The sequence below is a fragment of the Tachysurus vachellii genome, chromosome 8 (assembly GCF_030014155.1).
Source record: "Tachysurus vachellii isolate PV-2020 chromosome 8, HZAU_Pvac_v1, whole genome shotgun sequence".
Taxonomy (NCBI): domain Eukaryota; kingdom Metazoa; phylum Chordata; class Actinopteri; order Siluriformes; family Bagridae; genus Tachysurus; species Tachysurus vachellii.
Window position 1 is genome coordinate 16,240,218 of NC_083467.1, and position 21,484 is coordinate 16,261,701.

Below are 21,484 nucleotides of genomic sequence, written 5' to 3' on the forward strand. Positions count from 1 at the left end.
TAATAAAACACATTAGCCAAAGTATAAATATTCATTATATAATATAAGCATCATGCATATATGCATATATAATGCATATTTGTAGATAAATATCTATATATAATTCATATCTTTACTTTACTTTAGCTAATACGTTTAATTATCTCGTGACCGTTCGCATGAATATTTGGATGAATTTCACAAATATTCATTAAGTAAGCAGTTTAAAAATGTTTTTGTTTTACCATATGACGGAAATCAGATAGCAAAAACAAAAAAAGTTGAACTACGTTTTTAAACTATACATAGAAACTTTGGGGCTGAATGCTTCACCCAAGAAGCCTGTTAACAAAATTCATATGGATACCGGTAGAGGGCAATATAGTTCTGTGAAAACATGGGTGCAGGGTGCTGATTAAAAACATTATTTTTGGAAGCATGCGCAGACCAATACAAACCACGTGCTTCGAAATTTAAATATTGAAATTTACGAAAAATAAAGCAAAAAAAGAATTTTTCGTCTAGTTATGAAATTATCCAATTAGTATGTCAAGATAATTCCATAATAAAACAGAAGAAAAACTAAAAAATAAAGGTATACATATAGAATGAACAGGATGTTTTTTGTGGTAATTAATTAAGTGTGAAACTATATAAAACAAAACAATAAGTCAGTTTTCCCAGTATTACGACCCCTAAACCCTACAAGACTTTTACGACTAGCATGTTTTTTTGGTTTAAAATTTCTTCTTTTGCCTTTTCTGTTGTAAAAGATTGACACCCTTGCTAATAATGTTTTGTCAGAGTACTCAGTATGTAATTTTATACTATAAAATTTTAGAAATTAAAATGATCTTAAATAATTAACCATAAGGTTTATTAAATTGTAATTTGGTTGAATTGCCCCGGACAGCGGACTCGGAAGCGCGATTTACGCCATGCACATTTGACTCGTTTACAGCAACTGTTCATAACAAATCGCGCCTAAAAGGTGATTTTTGTCTGCAGATCTCAGCACATCCGGGCAATAGGACATTTTCTCCTTCGGGACAAGGTGTGGTGTGATGATACTTGTTTCGGCTTTTGAAGTGTTTAGATTTTTTTGTTTTTTTATGGGAAAGCTGCAAGTTATCATAGAAAATCTGGCGGAATTACGGGCCAAGGCCAATGCCCTAAATTTTACGAGTCTATAAGTTTAAAAGGCAGAAGCTCTTTACGGCACCACGAGAGGCCGGCCTGCTACAATAGTCCAACTGTAAATAGCGCGGTGGTAATACGGGCGCCTATATCAGCGCGCGTCTATTTCTCACACATTGAGACACGCAAGTTGGTTGTCCTTAAATCCTCTCCTAACACCAGGGGCATCCAAATTGTTTTATTTTTGCTGTTTCCACACATACCTATTTGAATAGGCCTGCAAGTACCAGAGCCATAAATGTAAAGAACCCAAAGCCTACATTTTGAATGTGATTAGAATTTTATAGAAGAAAGAGACATAAGAGTGTTTGTTCTGTGCCATGTGTTGGTTTCCTCTAACGTGTCATTCCAGCTCCAGCGGCAAATTATAGGTTACCTAACGGAAATAAGAGAAATTCTAAGACAATTCCATGCTAGTAGCACCAGTTCCGTCAGGAAAATATAATAATTCATTGAGAAATTTACTTGCAAAACTACCTCACATACAAAATACTACTTGAACCATAGACTGTGGCCATTGAGGCATATTCTGTTAATGCATAATCTTGTTTAATATACATATATAATTTTTTATGCATAATAGAAACATTTCGAAAATAAACAATACGAAAATAAACATTCAACCGACAGTTACAGGTATAATATATATATATATATATATATATATATATATATATATATATATATATATATATATATATATATATATATATATGATTGTGTGTGTGTGTGTGTACACTGCTCACTAGGACGAATATGTTTCAGAGTTTCAATATAATGAACATAATTTGCAGTAGACATTTCTACCGCGCCATATGCACAAAAAAGAGAGGGTTTGCACCAGCCCCGAAGTCCTTTTTTTGTTCGAAGACAATTTACAGCTTGGCAATAGAAATTTTTATGGGCCTGTATCGACTGTCATTGGATGCCACTGGTCATGTGCAAGAGGCAAGCGTCTTCATGGCCCCCTTTCCTGATTTTCAAGCGATTTTTTTTTACCGCATTCTGCAGCTAAAGCGCTGTAACCAGCTACATTTTCTCTCCTCGCATGTTTGTTAGCCCAAATTAGATAAAAACGACAAAGAATGATTCCATCGCTTTATAGCACAAACGGTATCTGAACACAAATATGCCTCCATACATCAGCAAACGACACAGAGCGGAAGAAATGGATTATCCGGATTCGTTTGGTAAGTTTATATCATATATTGCTATTCTGGTATAATTAGTGATTCCACATTTAATTTAACTCAGAGCCGAGAAATATATATTACTCGGGAAACCTACACCAATAATATATCACTAATTGCTGACAGTTTACCTTTCTTTCGAAAACTAAACTCAATCAGAAATAATCAGAAGCTAAACTCAGTTAAAAAATAACACTTATAGTATAGAATATCATTACTAATATCTATAATAGCATTGCGTAAAGAATAATTTTTAAAGAATAAAGATTTGTGATCTTCATCTTCAAACCAAAATTTCCTTCTTAATCCTATATAATTATTATCCCATATATTTATTGATAGATCAGATTTAATTTGATTTGGGCCTTTATAAACTATAAATCCATATTATTATTATTATTATTATTATTATTATTATTATTATTATTATTATTATTATTATTATTATTATTATTTGTTGTTGTTGTTGTTGTTGTTGTTGGTGGTGGTGGTGGTACTAGTATTATTATTGTTGTTGTTGCTTATTTTCTTTTTGTTGATGTTTATTTTATATATATATATATATATATATATATATATATATATATATATATATATATATATATATATATACGTGTATATATACACGTATATATATATTTAATAACAAGAATAAGAGTGTAAGTTAACATTTAATATGTTATATATTTATATTATAATAAATCCTGATAACTTTTAATATGTTCACTTATCAGGTGATCGTTTGCTCATGTATATTAAATTAATAAGAAATATTTAATCGCCTATATTCCATTAAAATTAATTTGTAATATTGAATTTGGTTAGTTGGAATATTATTTGGACTACAGGAAATAAGTTGCTATACTTGTTCTTATATGTATTTCTTTCCGAACGAGATTGTTGAAGTCCTGTGGCCAGTTTAGTGCTGTGGAACAAAGACAGTATTTCACCACTGGCTGACAGACAGCTGCAAAACTATTTACAGCCCTACTGCAATGCGGCAAAAAAGGAGATAAAGGCGCAGAATCAGAAGCGTACGAAATAGCACACAAGCGCCAATAACCAGCTCGTAATATTTTGTTATTTTTAATATATTGCTAAAAAAAAGAGATAAATAACCTTTTAGAATGCGTAGATACATTATTATACTGTATTATTATACTGGAAATCAGGCCCAGAATTTTACTCTGATGGCCGTGAAACTAAAAAGAAAAAAAAACTGTAAAATATAGATTGCCATATATAATATTTATTTAGCGTGCAGAATAATAGCAACCGCATTGTTTGAAACACTTGTATTTCAGTCTGTGAATTTATGAATTTGTGAAAGGCTTTGTATTTTTCAGTGCCTTTATATTGGCCTTACGTCATGTATAAAGTAAAAAATACGCAACTTGCTCCAAAGAATTACCAAGAGCACTATTGACCGACAGGCGGCACTGTTGTCTCATACTCTGACACTTGCGACGGTCTTTACACGCATTGTGTATTTGTATCACAGTGTCGAATTGTGGTTGGTTAATGAAAGCATGTGACCTGGCTGTAGGGCGTTTTTTCCCTGAGTGTGACATAAAAATTAGTGAAGAGAATTGGAGCTAAAAAGCCAAATCTAAAAGCAAATTCAGGTGATAGCATTAATCAGAAAATACACAGGATTTATATAGTAGGTGAATAATTTCAAACCGTTTTATATCCCAAATAAGCATACAGAGAATGCACAGGGTTTACCAATATTGCTAATTTGCTATTTCAATTTAATTAATATTTGGTATTTGAATATTAGCGAAAAAAGGGGAAATATTTGAAAAAGGGGTTTGCACCCGTTAAACTAAACGTAATATCTAATATGACTATTCTCATACAAAAGGAAAATAAATAAAAATATATATAAACAAATTAATTAGAATGAAATTGTATTAAAGTTTTGGGTACAAATGGGTTTTATACTTTATATAAGCTTGATGAACTTTATTTCCCTTCATAAAATTAATTCTAAGATGTCAACATATATTTCTATGTTTGCTGCAGCATTTGATGAAGTCTAAACGTCGCCATTTGGAGAAAGAACATAAAGCTTAAAAGGTTCTCACGTTGACTGTCGTGAGATTCGCACCAGGGATGCGTTTTATTGCTTTACTGCCTTAAAATTGCAGTGTGAAAAAAACACTCACAAAAGTTCACATAACATGGTCATTTGCTCTGGAGTGTATTGTTAATAAAATGAAAAAAAATAACTATCAGTAAAAATCATTTTATCCACCAAGTGTGAATACTGTATACTTAAAATTAAAAGAAAATAACATTAATTATTTTCAAACATTTAAATACTTTCCCATCTGAGAAACACGAATGCTTTTATTTCCTCTTGTAATCTCCATTATTGAATAAGTGCAACTTTCAGGGTTATTTATGGCACCCGCGCGCTGTCATGAATGGCTGTGGGGAAGCACGTGATACCATTAAACTTTGTTTTATGGCCAGGGAGTTGACAAGCCAAAATATAATTCACATTGTGTATTAGAAAGGCCTTGCAGACGTTTAGAAAAGATCATAGTGTCGGTACGGGAGCTCGAGTAAGTGCTGAGTTAGATTTGAACATGGATATCGACGCTTCTCGGTGCGCCTTACGTGATCAGAGACTCCCTCATGGTAAGCGCGATTACAATAGTTGTCACTGAACTTGTGCGGGTTTGAATTGGCATAGCAATTCGTTATCGTTTTATTTTCAACTCCTCATGGTGTTTCTATTGTGGCTTGTTTGTTTGAAAATCTATTTTGTTTACTGTTAAACGTACCGAGTTACCGAGTGGTGTATGCAATGAAGGTGACGGCGTGATTGTGATTTATTTGTCTGCATTTCTTGCTGCGTTATCATAGAAAGTGGGCCTCGCGTACAATGGCTACTTTTAAAAATTTGAAGAATTAAAGTTAGGAATAAAAAAAATGAGAGCGAGGAGGGAAGCTCAGTTTTACTTTCATTTCGCTACCAGTGGATAGTGATATATATGTATATCGCTTTGTTAAATACAAACTAAAAGTATCGTGTTATTTGCGCCCAGAAATGGAATGATCATATTCTTAAATTGTCATAGACTACTCATCACTGTGTTTAAACCACATTAAAAAAATGTTGATATGATATAATTTTGACACATCTACTTGTTGTCTCGCACTGGTATCCAAATTAAATAAATCGAAAAAGAAAACAAATCGTTCAAATTATCAAAATTTACAAGACTTTATTTAAAAATTTAATTTGCTCTCTAGCGCCCCCATCCAAACTATTCAACACGTAGAAACGCTTAAATATAATTTATTGTTATTATTCTATTAGTTTATAAATAATAATAATAATAATAATAATAATAATAATAATAATAACAACAATAATAATAATAATAATAATAATAATAATAATAATAATAATAATAATAATAATAATAATAATGTTTTACATGTATTATTTCATTTACAAAAAAAGTTAATATCTGTTCAGTTTGCCTGATTTCTTTAATTAGATACCGTCTCCACCTGTTTTGGATTTGGGGTATTAAAAGTAAATGTATTCTTAGAGACTAAAATCATAAAGCACATAATATTTGTAAATTAAGTATTTAAATTATTGTGTAATGCAGCCTAGATTTCAGTTTTCATATTGAGAGATGTATAAGTTTTATTAACAATTCGTCTGTTTTTGAAAAGTAATCCAACGATTATACAGTAAAATACTAATTTGATATTATGGAACGACAGCAGAACAATATAAAGAGGAAAATATAACAATAGTAATTCTGTTACTATAAGGGCTCTGCAATGGTAATAAAATTTTCGAAACCTATTTTTAACATTATGTAAAATTAAAATCCGAACCTAAATTCGTAATACTAACCTAAATAATACAAACATAATTGTGGCTTCTGTTAAACGTTTAGACAGAGGTCACGACAAGCGTTGACTTTTCTGTCCTTTTGTTCATCAGTAACTCGGCTTTGACCCGCGCGAACAAGTCTCAGGGCAAGGTGAATCGCAGGTCAAGCTGTCTAACACATTTTAAAATGCACAACACTTTTAAAATAAATTATGTTTCATACACAAGTCAAGATTTGCTGTTATAAATTAATCACATCATAATATAACATTTAATGTAATCAATAACGTTATATTTGTAACACTTATAGTCTCTCTCTCAATCTCTCTCTCTCTCTCTATGTATTTCTCTCTCTCTCTCTCTCTCTCTCTCTCTCTCTCTCTATATATATATATATATATATATATATATATATATATATATATATATATATATATATATATATATATATATATATATATACACACACACACACACATATATATATGTGTATGTGGTGTGTGTGTACAATTATATTTATAAGCATCTTGGTTTTATGTAGGGACCATGCAGAATCCCTGGAATCAAAAACCTGTGATGTGAGTTGTAATTGATTCTGGTTGAGCTCTCGCCTTTTATTCATTTGTTTATTTTTAACTTATCTTCGCCCACCCGCTGTCTGACGATACGTGAGAGTCACTAAATTACTGTCTAAATTACGGCATACGTGTTTTCATGTGTGAATAAACATTATAATTATCGTTTTACATCCATATTACGCCATAATTATATCTATGACAAAGGATGACATAAAACTTTCGATTTTATTGGTTTTATTTTATTATTTTTATTATTAGAAACAAAAAGGAGTGGGAAACTGTTTAAAGAATTATTCGAAAGAGTTTATGGATAAATTATCGATGAAGGTGGCCTTTGTTTTTGAAAGTGGGCTCTGTGCGTTAATGGTTTGGTCAAAAGCTGAAATTGAATATATCTCGTCGTATATATCCCGTCGTCTATATATACCCTGTAGAACCGAATTTGTGTGAAAAAATCACGGTCACAGATTCGATTCTAGGGGAGTATATGGTCGATGCAAAAACTTCGAATAAACAACCTTTAACTTTGCGTTTCATATAGGCCATTACGCGTTTTAGGTTTTGCTGTATTTGGGCCTATTAAGTTATACATACAGTTGATGAGTAGTAAGGTTGTCTATACATCATTAACACAATCAAAGTGTTATCCATGGTGATGGTATTGATATTGGTTTTGCTCTGTAATAAGCTTTGTGCAAGTGCTTTTGAAAAAAGTAAGTGAAACTAATACTTGGGACATTCCCTCGGCGCCAATAAAAACAAGTTAGCATTATTTCAATGTCCATTAAACTCAGAAACATAATGGCACACAAGTAAATATAATACACTAAGGTATTATATACGGTGATGTACTTTTCTCTGTCTTTAAAGGGTTATCCGAGCAAAGCTTTAGATTATCTGCCTAACCATCTCCACCTTCCATTTGTGCTATTTGGTGTTTGATTATTGATTAGCACGCTGCATTGATGACTATCCACGGCGCTCCTTAGAAGCCCATGAAAGAGTGTGTGGGCCAGTGGGGCGATGAGACTCCTGTAACTTCTGAATGACCTCTTCATCACAAAGACGGTCTCAGTCAATTGTCTACCGGCATTATTCGTCCCTTTTTGTAGCAGAGGTAGCATTGTCTCTTTTATTTGTTTACCAGTTTGAATCTCTGTATATAGTTTAATTAATATGGTTGAATGTTAATCTTAAAAAATAACTTTTTTAAAAAACCTATTATATTAATGTGCGAATTTATCTTTTATTTAAAATAATTTACAATTATGGATACTCAATATGGTGATAACGATCACTGAGCCTTGTTTATGAAAGAAAGTGTAGGCTGTTCATTTCCACGTTCATTTTCGACTTTTGTGTGGAATAGACATGCTACACCATTAAACTGTATGTTCAATCAATCCTAATTGATGAAATTATGCAAAGTTTTTTAAATTTGCTGCTAGGTGTGTATGGCTTCATACCCGCTAATAGACTCCCTTCACCTCGATTGGCCAAATCCGGTCACATGGGTGGCTAACTTTATTCAGTTGACAGCAAGTAGGAGGGCTTTATGGAGGGAGGAAAAGACAACTCGAGAAAAATTAGTATTTTCTACCTTCAGAAATTAATGGCCATGAGTTCGTACATGGTAAACTCCAAGTATGTGGATCCCAAATTTCCTCCATGCGAGGAGTATTCGCAAAACAGTTATATACCTGATCAGGGCTCTGGATACTACAGTCCATCGCAGGACACTGATTTCCAGCATCCAGGGATCTACTCACGGTCAAACTACACGGAGCAACCCTACAGTTGTAACACTGTGCAGAGCTCAACACTACAGCCGCGGGGTCATGTGCAGGAGCAAGGCAGCCATCCCGGATCTTTTCCCACTCAAAGCGAGCAATGTTCTCCGATCCAAATATCCGCCCCGAGGACTTGTGACCAACAACAAAACACAAAGAATCAGAACGGGACACAGTCCAGGCAACCTGCAATAGTTTATCCCTGGATGAAGAAAGTCCATGTTAGTACGGGTAAGATTCATTCTTTTACTGTCTATTTAGGGTCTTGTTGAATTCCTTTAGGCCCATATGAAACACAAAAATTATTCGGTGAAATATTTATGGGTTCCTCAGAAGGGGCCGCCAATTACACTAGTCATAAATTTTTATTGCTCAGGAAATAGGCCGCTGGCTCTATTGGCTGCATCGGCGATAGCGAGATGCACAAGTGGGATATCGAATTATTATTTCTTAAAAAATATGGAATCTGGCACCGAAAAATTACATTGTTTATTGATATAATTATTTTGAATTTAAACGAAATTTTGGACAAGTTAATGCAAAGTGAAATGTGAAGGATTGTTCTCTTCTTTTGGTTTACTTGCTCACCCAAGTGTGTCTTTGTCTTTTCCAGTGAACCCAGATTTCACAGGAGCGGAACCCAAGCGATCGCGGACAGCTTACACGAGACAGCAGGTTTTAGAACTAGAAAAGGAATTTCATTTTAACAGGTATCTTACCAGACGACGTCGTATCGAAATAGCGCATACACTTTGCCTCTCTGAGCGACAAATTAAAATCTGGTTTCAGAACCGAAGAATGAAATGGAAAAAAGATCACAAACTGCCAAACACGAAGGGAAGGTCAGCGTCGGCTGCAAAACACGTGCAGAAGGACAACCAGACAGATATTACAAGTTTATAAAAGAAATGGAAGCATCTTGCCCCAGGAGTACAAATGAACTGTGTATGATAGACAATGCTTCGTTTGTCTTTGCATGGTTTTAAATCATGACATTCCGATCTTTAAGCTATTTAATGTGAAGCAGAAGCACACATCATTACCAAACGCAGTATGAATTGATGCGATGAAAAGATCCTAAATACAATTTTAAACATTGTATATCTGAAGTGGCAGACTACAGGAGGGCATCACAACATGATTCACGGGCTGACATGAGGTATATATGAAATTTCAAAGGACTGCAATACCTGTATGAAAGCAAGTGAGATTTAAAAAATATTCATTTTATTATTATTATTATTATTATTATTATTATTATTATTATTATTATTATTATTATTATATTTTCCTTGTGAACACTGCTCTCCTAAATGCATTATGTCCTGTTCAATTCGATAAATACGTTTGTAAACAAAACAGTGACCTTTTCGATATTGGCGATTGTAGCTAATAATTTATTTGACTATTTGATCATATTTTAGTAAATAATTTATACCTGGCCTATAAAATATTAACATTTAATTACGGAGATGGTTAAGCAAAATATTGATCTTTCCCCTAAAATTCCTAAAATAATTTAGAAACGGATATGGCTAACTAAACTATTCGTTTTCTTTATTGAATTCGTTTAAACAATACAAAGTTCGTAAAACATTAAAGATTAAATTTATATTTATTTGGAATTAACAGAATAAACCATTCTTCGAAAATGACTCTAAAACAGGAAGCGCAACATTTGAAATCTATTTTACTTTGTTGGCCATAGCATTGGATATCTTGACGGCTATAAATCTCACTTGACAGTTTTGTAAACAATGTACAATTAAAGCAGCTGTATATCTGTCTTCCAGATGTCATCAGAAATTCCTAAATAATAGTTCATTTATTGTTTCACGTGCTTCTGGGTTTTAGCTAAACTTTTCACATCCCACTCTTCATTTATTTATTAAATGCCAGAATAAGAACACAGAGAGTTCTTGTTTTTAATTTCTATGTGAATTCAATTGGTCGTTCCTTAAATATATTATGTTCAGTTAGAAAAAGTGCATTATTTTTTATTCTATATTTTTCTGTATTTTATGCATATTTTCTACGAGCATATTTTCTAGTAAACGAATAATAGAGCTCATTAATAAAAGGTTTATCCTCAGACCACGAAATACCCAGTTGTAATAAGAAACAAAGTGTATAGTTCGCTGATTTGGGTTCTTTAAAATTTTTATTTTGAGCAACAGAGGTTGGCTTAGCTCTGCTCTGTAAATGTGAGTGGAGGTATTCACGTCGTGATTAAAGATTGACTGTTCTACTGTTATTGTGATGTCTTTGTCTTCTTGAACAAAACCGTGAGGCGCTCACACATTGCGAAGACGTCTTCTGCCTCAAGTCTTCACGTTGAGAGGTCTGAAAAGGTATTTTACACAGAAGTTCGACAAAAGCCTCTCGGGCAGGTTCATCCAGAGGACACGGTTTCTGTTGTCTTTAGACGCTTTTGAGCCGTGAGCGCTGACCTCTAAACCTCTGACCCACGAGACAGGCCTTTCTCGTCCAGACACTTCTATGGACCAAATGACCAAAAATATGTAATTTAAAATCTATTCTATAGACCAAATGTCTTTATATAATTTAGGCTATATATAAAATTCATCATAAATTTTATATTGACTGACTAGAACTAAACAAAGAAAATCACATTAGTGAATTATGGATTTTGAACAGAACAGAGTAATGTTTGTAAATGTGAATATGTGCATTTTTAAAACATTGCAGATTACAGGTGATGACCGGGTCCAGGTCATCGCCTAGCATATCCGAATATTTAGCGCGTATATACAGTTTATTATTTTAATAAATCTCCTATACTGCAATACACTGGCACAAGCACACAACTCTATCTATCTATCTATCTATCTATCTATCTATCTATCTATCTATCTATCTATCTATCTATCTATCTATCTATCTATCTATCCTATGTCTGTGGTTGTGGTCTGTGAAGAGAGAGAGAGAGAGAGAGAGAGAGAGAGAGAGAGAGAGAGAGAGAGATCAAGACAAAAAAAAAAGCAAAGTGGCGAATGAATTTATGCATGGGTGTAAGCCGTGCCTATCATTCACGGTGAATAGCAATCACTTTAACCATAATGCCAAACAAGTTTTTCGCTTGATATAACCCTAGCTATAATCTCGCTGTAGAATACTCAGCACTTCAATGTCATTTCCGAATATATGCAAAAAAAAAAAAAAAAAGAAGATTATTCTGGCAGGGTTTTGTACCCAACTATCGCCTTTTTGAACCTATCCAACGCGAGGTGAACATATCTTCTTCGAAACCATTTTCTATAAAACTGCAAGTTGTTCTTCAAGACTACCAACTGCAGAAAGGCTACAAAAACAAACCGCATCTTTCCTCTAGCAGTGTTTGCATAGCGTTTAAACGCTGATCTATATGTCTTAATACAATAAATGGGAGTCATAGGCAGTACCATTTGCAATGACACTGCCCTGACTACCAGCGCCGCTCCCTCAATGGTGTTCACACGGCCATATTTGATTTCCAGCTGTTCGCAGAAAATGTCTTCTCCAAGCGAGACAGCCCTTTTTATGATATATTAAACTGCGCTGTCGACATCCGAAGATAGAACTCGGTGACTATATGGTTCCGTTCTAAATCTTTTTTTTCCTTTTGATCACGTGACTGTCTAAATAATTAATGCAGCACGTCCCCTTAGAAACACGGCGTCGTCATTAATCGCAAGGACTCTATCAGACTTGAAAACTGAAGAGATCCAAGAAAATAATATCCAAACGGTTCGGTACCCTCGGCAACTATAACCAGCTATTTTGTACAGCATTACAACCAATGGAAGCTTGGTAGGTAAACATTTAATGTTATTTTATTATTAACAGAGTAAGGTGAACGTATCTGTCAGAATTATGACAAATAGCGCCCACTGATATATGATCGAAGCATCCTCGAGGACATACAGGAGTCAGAATAAAAGCATGGCAATGACTTTTTGCGTATAAATCGTTGTGATCACCTTCCGATTGAAACCTACGTAGCAGACCACGACAGCTGATCGTAGTTATGCTTATTATATCATATAACGGCCAGTGTCATGACAAATTTCAGTTACATTTATTGGGGACATTTCGGCACTGGTTCAGGCGTAGTGAAAAGGCCACTTCGTGATTTATAATCCATCGACGATTCAGCTGTTCCCAGGTTTACCGTGGGATTTATTTGTTGGGATGCATTGTTGTGTGTTTAGGATCGTAAATGGGATATAATGCACGGCAGTGAAATCACACGACACAGGAACTTGGGTTTTATGCATTTATTGATAGTTTATTGATGCATGTATTCGTTATAGAATATAAAATAACAAGACTAACCTTAAAAACAATACCTGTCTAAAAATGATTCTTCACGGATAGTGACATACACACACACACACATACACACACACACACGCATATATATATATATATATATATATATATATATATATATATATATATATATATATATATATATATATATATATATATATATATATATATACACATTTTATTTTGCATTTTATTTTGTATTTACTATTTGTAAAGATAGGAAATAATTGCAGGTTATTTTGAAAAGTATGCCAGTGGTTAGAAAGGGATGACGGAGATGTGTATTGCTGTAAATCATGGTCAGTAATTCCTGAAAGGGTGAGAGGCTGTTGGGGGCCGTCCGAGGACCGTAAATCTTTCACTTTTATTGCTCCATGAACATATGCTGCAAACGGAGACCGCTCGCATTCTCTCCTCAGGACAAACGTGTTCGGCCACGTTCCTATGTCGCTTCATCTTCATCCTTGATTTGACTAATCCACTCTAAAAATATTAAGATAACATGAAAATACAGAGACAACATGAAAAACCCCAACAAATTTAAATCTCAATTTACTCCTGCAGCTTATCTGAGCTAAATCACTGCTCAAAAAAAAAGTTTAAGATTATAAACCTTTTCTCACAAGCATAACAATATAAATAAAACAAGAAAAAATAATAAAGACTGTCTTCATATTATTATTATTATTATTATTATTATTATTATTATTATTATTATTATTATTATTATTATCAAATGTATGATAAATTTATATATAATGATGGTGTGAGAGAAACCGAACAGGGTTTGCAATGATTTTGATAAATCTCCCTGGCTGACGGGGTCATACATTGCTGTCAATGCTTGAGCCATAATCGTCAAACAATATTTCAAGCCTGCTTTAAAAACTATTATAAACACATTTAAAAAAAGACAAATATATAAAAAAAAAATCCTAGTATCATAGCTTACCCCAACATATTAAATTTTTACTGAATATTACGCTGATATTGTGACATATATACAAATAAATAGATACTGTTTATAACAAATACTCAACTACTGTACTTTTAACTCAAACGTACTCTTTGTATATTCTTTGGTATGTTTGTTGATATGAATTTGTAATGTTAACACCACACGTGTATTAGAAGTGGCCATAACATAAGGAAGAAGTCAATACAAGAAAAAAAAATCAGGAAACATTCTTAAAACCATTTGTAACTGTAGTGAGGATTTACATGAAACGTTAGCGATCTTGCTTTTAAGATGAGTTTGTGAGGTAGAGCTTGGTTGGTGTAGCACCCTCAATCAGGACAATCTACTATCCAGATCACGTGAACAAATATGCTCGTATTTTAAGGCAGCGCCTTTATTTGTCATGATAAAGCTTTCTGAAACGCCAATATCGCAATGTTGACTCGAGCGATGACCCAGCTTCTGTAAACGTTTATTTTTTTTCCGGTGGGAGGCTGACTGCCAACAATATTTCGTTTTTTGGAATAAGGATACCTGCTTGGCTTTTTATTGGTAGTTGAGTGAGTGGCTTCCATTCTTTCGGGAATACTGTCTGCATCGGTATATGGAAATGTTTGGAAAAGCGCAAGATTGGGTTTAGGACTGTGCTGTGCACAGACAAAGGGTGAAGGATATATCCGAGGTGCTACAGGGATAGGTATTGAAACTTCGAAGCGAGACTCTATGATGAATTGATTCCCAGGTAAGCAATTGCATGGCAAAACGCAACCTTTAAACATGGACTACCAGGCAAAAACTATGATTTATTCCATTCAGAGCAGATGATCTTTATTAAAGTCTCCGTATCTTTAAACTAAGCAAGTACAATTTATGGAAATGTCTAGACGTATTTTACAGTTTTGAGCATCCATGAGCACTTTCTAAAGGTTAGCTTGGACGGTTTTCTCATTCATACAACGGAAGGTGGATTTTAAAGCTGATTTTGCGATCTACAAACTAAAACAAAGAGGGGACACTACTGCAACCTCTCCTTCAGGCTCAAAGCTTGTAGGATCGTAAATCACTTTAATTTGTTGTCTTATACACACTGTAATGTTAGACATGATATATTTGGTTTATATTATATGCATTGTTAAGCAGTAACGTTATCATATTCAAATTAATCCAGTTGTTATATTTCGGATTGTGGGGAATTTTTTCGAGAATTCGATTAGAATAAAATATACTTCAAAAGACCTTAAAGAATAATAATATATGATCCTATACTGTTTTAAAAATAAAAACGACTTAAACATCACAAGTCACAACAAATTCGATATATATATCGAAGAATTTATATATACTTCATTCTGCATTCTGGTATATATATGTAGAATATTATATATCTGGTATATATTTATAAATATATATATCTGGTATATATATATATATATATATATATATATATATATATATATATATATATATATATATATATCAGAATGAAGTAACTGCTGAATATACATGTACTATACATTTTTTTCTTTTTTGGACCGTTCTTAGGCGCTTAACAACCTGAATGCAATACATTTAAGATATGGAATAATTTTTATAGTCACTTTATTAATATATAGATTATCATTAATAATAATATTATATATTATAGTCCTATTGTAAAATATATAGAAACCTTACACACACACACACATACACACACACACACACACACACACATATATGTTATATGTTTGTGGCTATTATATATTTTATATATATAATATAATGTAAGGAGAAATGTTTAAATATATTCACACACTATTAAATAAGGGGGGGATAGGCTAAAATAAGGATATGAAAGAATACGTTATCGAACTGTACAAAATTCGAACACATTGACTAATGTCTTAACGTATCTAGGTCCTTTGAAGTGTTTGGAATAGAGCGGTATGGTTCTCCTTTCTATGTAGGATGGCTACGCAATATCCATTAAAGCACAATATTAATTTTAGAAACATTTTCCGAAAAAACACGAAGAACATAACATTTACTACAATCATAGACACAGCATCATAGAAGTATTTAAGCTCGAGTTCATGGATAATTCTTTTAACAAGCTATTGTGCCATTATTTCTACCAAACTTACCGTAACAATGCGTGGGCGAAAACATTGTAGTCTGATAAAGGCAAACCATGTTAAGCACCAGCAGGATTATCCCAGTAAGCAAAACATTAAATTTGAAGCTCCAACAATGTCTACTACATTTTGAAGCAATTTACCGTATTTTTAATTGTAGCAGCTTCATACTAATAGCTTAGGTAAGAGTCCCTTATATTTTTGTTTCCGCCAATTCTTACTATTGCGCTAAAGAGCAGCGCATCTAACTTGAAGTCAGAGATCTGGAGAAGTGTTTAAATATCTCATCTTCACGGGCTCTTTTGGTTTAAAAAAAAACAGGAGCAAAAACTTCTGCGGTGTGGATTTCATTGTGACTTACTTGAGCACCTTCCGCTCGTTGTTCATTAATCAGTGAGTTATGGCTTGAGAAGCCAAAGGTCATGCAAAAGGCTTATGAGTGCTAAATATTTTGGCCAGCTACTCTTTGTGTAGAATCGCTTGTGTCAGTTTTTTTCAATCTGCGTTTTAACATGCATTACTGTTTCTTACACAAATAAATAAATAAATAAATAAATAAATAAATAAATAAATAAATAAATAAATAAATAGAACGGAACATATATTTGTGTGTGTGTGTGTGTGTGTGTGTGTGTGTGTGTGTGTGTGTGTGTGTGTGTGTGTGTGTTCATATAAATTAATTTCCAATAACAGGAGAGTATGACATGTAGAAATAGTAACAGCAGTTTAAAGATGCATAGGCCCCTTTGGTAACAATATTTTTATAGAGTCAGAAGTAAAAGACAGAAGTAAAAGCACAGTAACAATTAATAAATTATTTTCATCATCCAGGTCGTGGTCCAAATAATGAAAAGCGCTTGAGGGAAAACAGAAGACAGTGGATTAAAGTCTGCGGTAAGCACCTTGTTTCTTTAATTAAAACAAACAAAAGGAAATATTATTTGAATTCATGATACATTTAACTTTAGTGTAAAATTATGTATGACCCAAAAACGTGCTGCATTCATAACAGTGATTGACACATCAAATAAAAAATAAATTGATACATAGTCGCACTGTACAAAATCATGTCATGGCTTGATGTGAAATAGGATATATAAAACAAGCTACATATGCTTGCTACATATTCTATCTTAATATTAGGAGTTACAGCACTAAGAGTAATTTTAAGATACGACATACACGACATACACCAAACGCAATGCCTCGGTGTACATACCATTTAAAATGTAATTTAAACGGCCTTCCCGTGTCTATTAAATATATCTCTTTTCAACAACAAAAAATGCACGTGTATTGTATTATAATAACCAATATTTTAACCACATATATCCCAAACGAGAGCAGAGTATACCCGCTTCCATGCAGTCTTCAGTATTTCAAAGCATCTATTCCTTTATCAGAGAAGTATCCTCTTCCTTCAGTTGAAATATTACTTTATTTCAAGACAGACGTCTTACAATGTAGAGCTTGCAGACTGAAGTAGCTGTATTTATACTGACTGCCTGTTAGGGTGTACCAGCAGTGTAAGGCATTCTTTAACCCGAGCATCCTCCTACGCTTGGGGTTTTTACACTACAGACTGTCTTTAGCTTCACTCGCATGTTCTACATAAAATATATAGTTGACAAGCCATACTTTTTGTAGGGTTCTAAAGTGTCAGGTGCATTTAAATGCGTGCTGTGGAACTGTAGGTCGTCTAATAATTTATTAAAAAGTTTTGTTTAAGTTATGAGCCATTCTGTATAAGGGATAAAAAAGGAAATTGTAGGAAATTGTAGGAAATTCCTGTATGCCTGATTATACCCCACACAGGTCTGGAGCACTGCAAGCAGCTAAAGTGATCGGATTGCACCATTGCATTTACCACGTATTTGTGATGTGATTACCGTAGTTTGGTAGTTTGGTTGCCCTCCCACCCACTAACCACTACCACCACTCCACAACGGCATTCACTGCTAGAAAACAAAAGTCACATACTGCACCTTTCATTATTATGAGAGCTACATAAAAATGTAAAAAGTCGAATAGTAAATATTTTATTTGAGAAAAAAAGCTTATAAATGCATCGAATAAAAACAGCATTTGCTTACTGCAATGATAGTAATGGTTTATAAATGGTGTAAAGATTAAAGAAAAAACACCCTACAGCTCGACATAACAACAACACTCATGAGCGTTTGAATAATTTCGGTGCTCTGACTTACAGCCCGGTTTAAGGTCCTAAAAACAAATTCAACTACAACGGAACAGGCATATTGAAGGCATATATTCCGTCTTTTATATATTATTTTATTTTAAACGTAGATAACAACTTGGATTTCCATCGCTCAGGACGGGCGATGAAGAGGTAAAGAAAGGGATATTGTTCTGGCCAAAACTGCTGATTTCGCATGCCTTCTGTCGTCTTTACGTTTGACTCAGTAGGGAACTTTTAGAACAAGTTAAAGTTTAACTCTCTTGTTGCACTTTTGCTTTGGCTTCTGAAAATGAAAGGACTGAAACGTTCGTCAGGAGAAATAACATTTTACTACTTATTTAAATTGGTGATCAGGCATTATATATATATATATATATATATATATATATATATATATATATATATATATATATATATATATATATATATTCACACAAAATTAATCAGTTAAGTAGCCTTTGATAATGTATAGGTCATGATTAAAATTAGTCTGATTTTGGATGGATAGATGAATGAATGAATGAATGAACGCAGGTTCAGGAACAGTAAAGCAGAAAAAAATCTATAGCTTGAAACTTGCAATTATTATATTTACTGGCATTTGCTTTAGACCTAAAGCTGGAGTTGGAGTCTAACATTGGTTAAACTTGGAGATTTCTATATTTGAAGGCTTCGTTTGAGTGTCGATTTATCATAATGTGTTAAATAAATGAATAAATAATTAAGTAAATAAATAAATAAATAAATAAACCCACGCCCTCTATATCAGAACCAATGTTTTAGCCTTTATTGATCTGATTCTTGAATTTTCTTCTTTTTTTGCAGATCAAAATTTAAAAATCCTGTGGGAAGTCCCAATTACATAACACAGGAGCCCATGCTATTATACAGACATACATAGTAGTATAAAACCTTCAAAATGCAGAAAGCCACTTATTATGATAACTCTGGACTTTTTGGAAGCTACTCGTACTCCAAGTCAGACTCATATACGTATGGGCCCGCCCATCAGTCCTACCCCACCTCCAGCATAGAAAATGACTATCAGAGTCCCATCTGTTCAGTACAATCTACAACGGTCCGGCCACCGGTGCACAAAAACAGCGACATCAGTGGCAGCTGTATGCGACCAAATGGCAGCCAAGGCAGCCAACCAGAGAGTGTTGTTGACCAACAACAAGCGCCTCCTTTAGCACCCACCTCACCCAACTCAAGCAGCACCACCACCCAGAAAAAGAAATCTCCCAACAACAATGGCTCCAACACTGCCACCTCAGTCATCACCAAGCAAATATTTCCATGGATGAAGGAGACGCGTCAAAATTCAAAGCAGAAAAGTACCAACTGCACAACTCCAGGTATAGCTTATGAGAACATCTCTGTGTGCATATGCAATGGTTATTTTGAGGTAGGGACTGATCTAGTGCACTAATTATGATTTCTCTCTAATGGAGGCATTAGAAAATATTTACTTAATACTAATATTACTAATACTAATTAATAATAAAATATTTACTTAATAATACAATTGATTGTACGTCCCTCCTACCTCAAGTATTAAAATCACTTCATAGGCTTAATGGAATTAATTAAGGTATGAAAGCAGTTTGCCTGACGTCTTTTTATATATTTAAAACAATGCATTTTAAAACTATCCATTTCAGGAGAGACCTGCGATGAGAAAAGTCCACCAGGCCCGGCCTCAAAGCGGGTGCGCACTGCTTACACTAGCGCCCAGCTCGTGGAGCTTGAGAAAGAATTCCACTTCAATCGCTACTTATGCCGGCCACGAAGAGTCGAGATGGCCAATCTACTCAATCTCACCGAGCGGCAAATAAAGATCTGGTTTCAAAACAGAAGAATGAAGTACAAAAAGGATCAGAAATCTAAGGGAATTATGCACTCTCCCTTAGGACACTCTCCGGACAGAAGCCCGCCGCTAAGTGGGCCCAATCACGTTGGATATTCTGGTCAGCTTCCAAATGTAAATAGCCTGAACTATGATGCGCCGTCTCCTCCATCCTTCGCTAAACCTCAGCAAAATATGTACGGCTTGGCTGCGTATACGGCGCCGTTGGGTGGCTGTATACCGCAGCAAAAAAGGTACCCGGGTGCAGAGTATGAGCACCACGGCATGCAAGGGAACGGAAGTTTTGCCAATGCTAATTTGCAAGGCAGTCCTGTGTATGTTGGGGGAAATTTTGTTGATTCGATGCCAGCTTCGGGCCCTATGTTCAACCTTGGTCACCTTCCTCATCCTTCATCCGCCAGCGTGGACTACAGTTGTGCTGCTCAGATTCCGGGCAACCACCATCATGGACCGTGTGACCCTCACCCTACATATACAGACCTCAGCTCTCACCACGCTTCTCAGGGAAGGCTGCAGGAAGCGCCGAAACTTACTCATTTGTAAGGATTTCACGTGCGTGTGCCCAAGCGAAGTGTCGCTTTTTATTACCTCATGAGTTAAAAGTAATTTATATAACTACACTTCGAGAGAGACACAATGCATTACTCCTGTATTATTATTGATAGTACTATTACTGCTATGACTGTAACAATTTTTAAGCTGTGGTCCATATCTCTTGACTGTTGAAGATGCGAGAGAGTGTTTGTTGTCAGTCATTCAGATCTTGAAAAAGGAGAGCGTAATATGAATGAAGTTTCATATCTTATTACTTGAAGGTAAGTTCTGTAGATTTTACAATAATAGGCTCCCATCTTTATAGGGATGGAATTTGTAGAAACAAAAATCATTGCCATTGTTAAGTCGTATATTAGTAATTGGTAACTATGAATCAGTTCACACTAAAAGTGACATTATTTATTATTTTCACCTGAGATTGTATGGCAGACATTTATCAGTATTGTATATTTATTATTTATGACTTTTGTAACACATTATTATTATTATTATTATTATTATTATTATTATTATTATTATTATTATTATTTATCTTTTCATGTGGACTATTAATACAAGTCATGCAAACTAATTGGGAAGACTGCGTGCGGCATTACCAGTTATGTTTTTTTTGTTTGTTTGTTTGTTTGTTTGTTTTGCTGCAGCAAATCGAAAACGGACAGATTTCTGTTTTTTTTTCCCAAAAGAATATCTGGCACATTTTTTATTGTTACTTTTTTTATCCTAATCACCTATAACAAATTTATTTTGTGAGTGAAAAGTCCACACGCAAATTGACAAAACCATATGGAAATGTTATATTTTATTGTGTTATAGATTTTGTAAATAAAGTGCTTAAGCTGAATGAGTGAAA

The 21,484-nt window shown here is 34.0% G+C and overlaps 2 protein-coding genes across 5 annotated transcripts; both read left to right on the forward strand.

The window, feature by feature from the left end:
• Positions 1-4,885: 4,885 nt before the first annotated feature.
• Positions 4,886-21,484, forward strand: hoxd3a (homeobox D3a). Its single transcript, XM_060876564.1, has 4 exons — positions 4,886-5,015; positions 16,838-16,900; positions 19,032-19,564; positions 19,871-21,484. Exons 3-4 carry the CDS (start codon positions 19,126-19,128, stop codon positions 20,617-20,619), a joined length of 1,188 nt encoding a protein of 395 aa, XP_060732547.1. The 5' UTR covers positions 4,886-5,015; positions 16,838-16,900; positions 19,032-19,125; the 3' UTR covers positions 20,620-21,484.
• hoxd4a (homeobox D4a) lies at positions 4,901-10,856 on the forward strand. Of its 4 annotated transcripts, XM_060876567.1 has the most exons (4): positions 4,925-5,015; positions 7,766-7,929; positions 8,261-8,833; positions 9,216-10,856. In XM_060876567.1, exons 3-4 carry the CDS (start codon positions 8,368-8,370, stop codon positions 9,503-9,505), a joined length of 756 nt encoding a protein of 251 aa, XP_060732550.1. In that variant the 5' UTR covers positions 4,925-5,015; positions 7,766-7,929; positions 8,261-8,367; the 3' UTR covers positions 9,506-10,856. The 4 variants fall into 4 exon arrangements, with proteins under 4 accessions (XP_060732549.1, XP_060732550.1, XP_060732548.1 ...); XM_060876566.1 differs by lacking the exon at positions 7,766-7,929 and having other exon boundaries at positions 4,901-5,015; XM_060876565.1 differs by lacking the exon at positions 4,925-5,015 and having other exon boundaries at positions 7,290-7,929.

Excerpts from the sequence above, each read along its gene's own strand:
- hoxd3a (XM_060876564.1), top strand. The coding sequence starts at position 19,126 with ATGCAGAAAGCCACTTATTATGATAACTCTGGACTTTTTGGAAGCTAC. Across the intron at positions 19,565-19,870 it reads TACCAACTGCACAACTCCAG|GAGAGACCTGCGATGAGAAA; the intron begins GTATAGCTTATG and ends TATCCATTTCAG.
- hoxd4a (XM_060876566.1), top strand. The coding sequence starts at position 8,368 with ATGGAGGGAGGAAAAGACAACTCGAGAAAAATTAGTATTTTCTACCTT. Across the intron at positions 8,834-9,215 it reads GAAAGTCCATGTTAGTACGG|TGAACCCAGATTTCACAGGA; the intron begins GTAAGATTCATT and ends TGTCTTTTCCAG.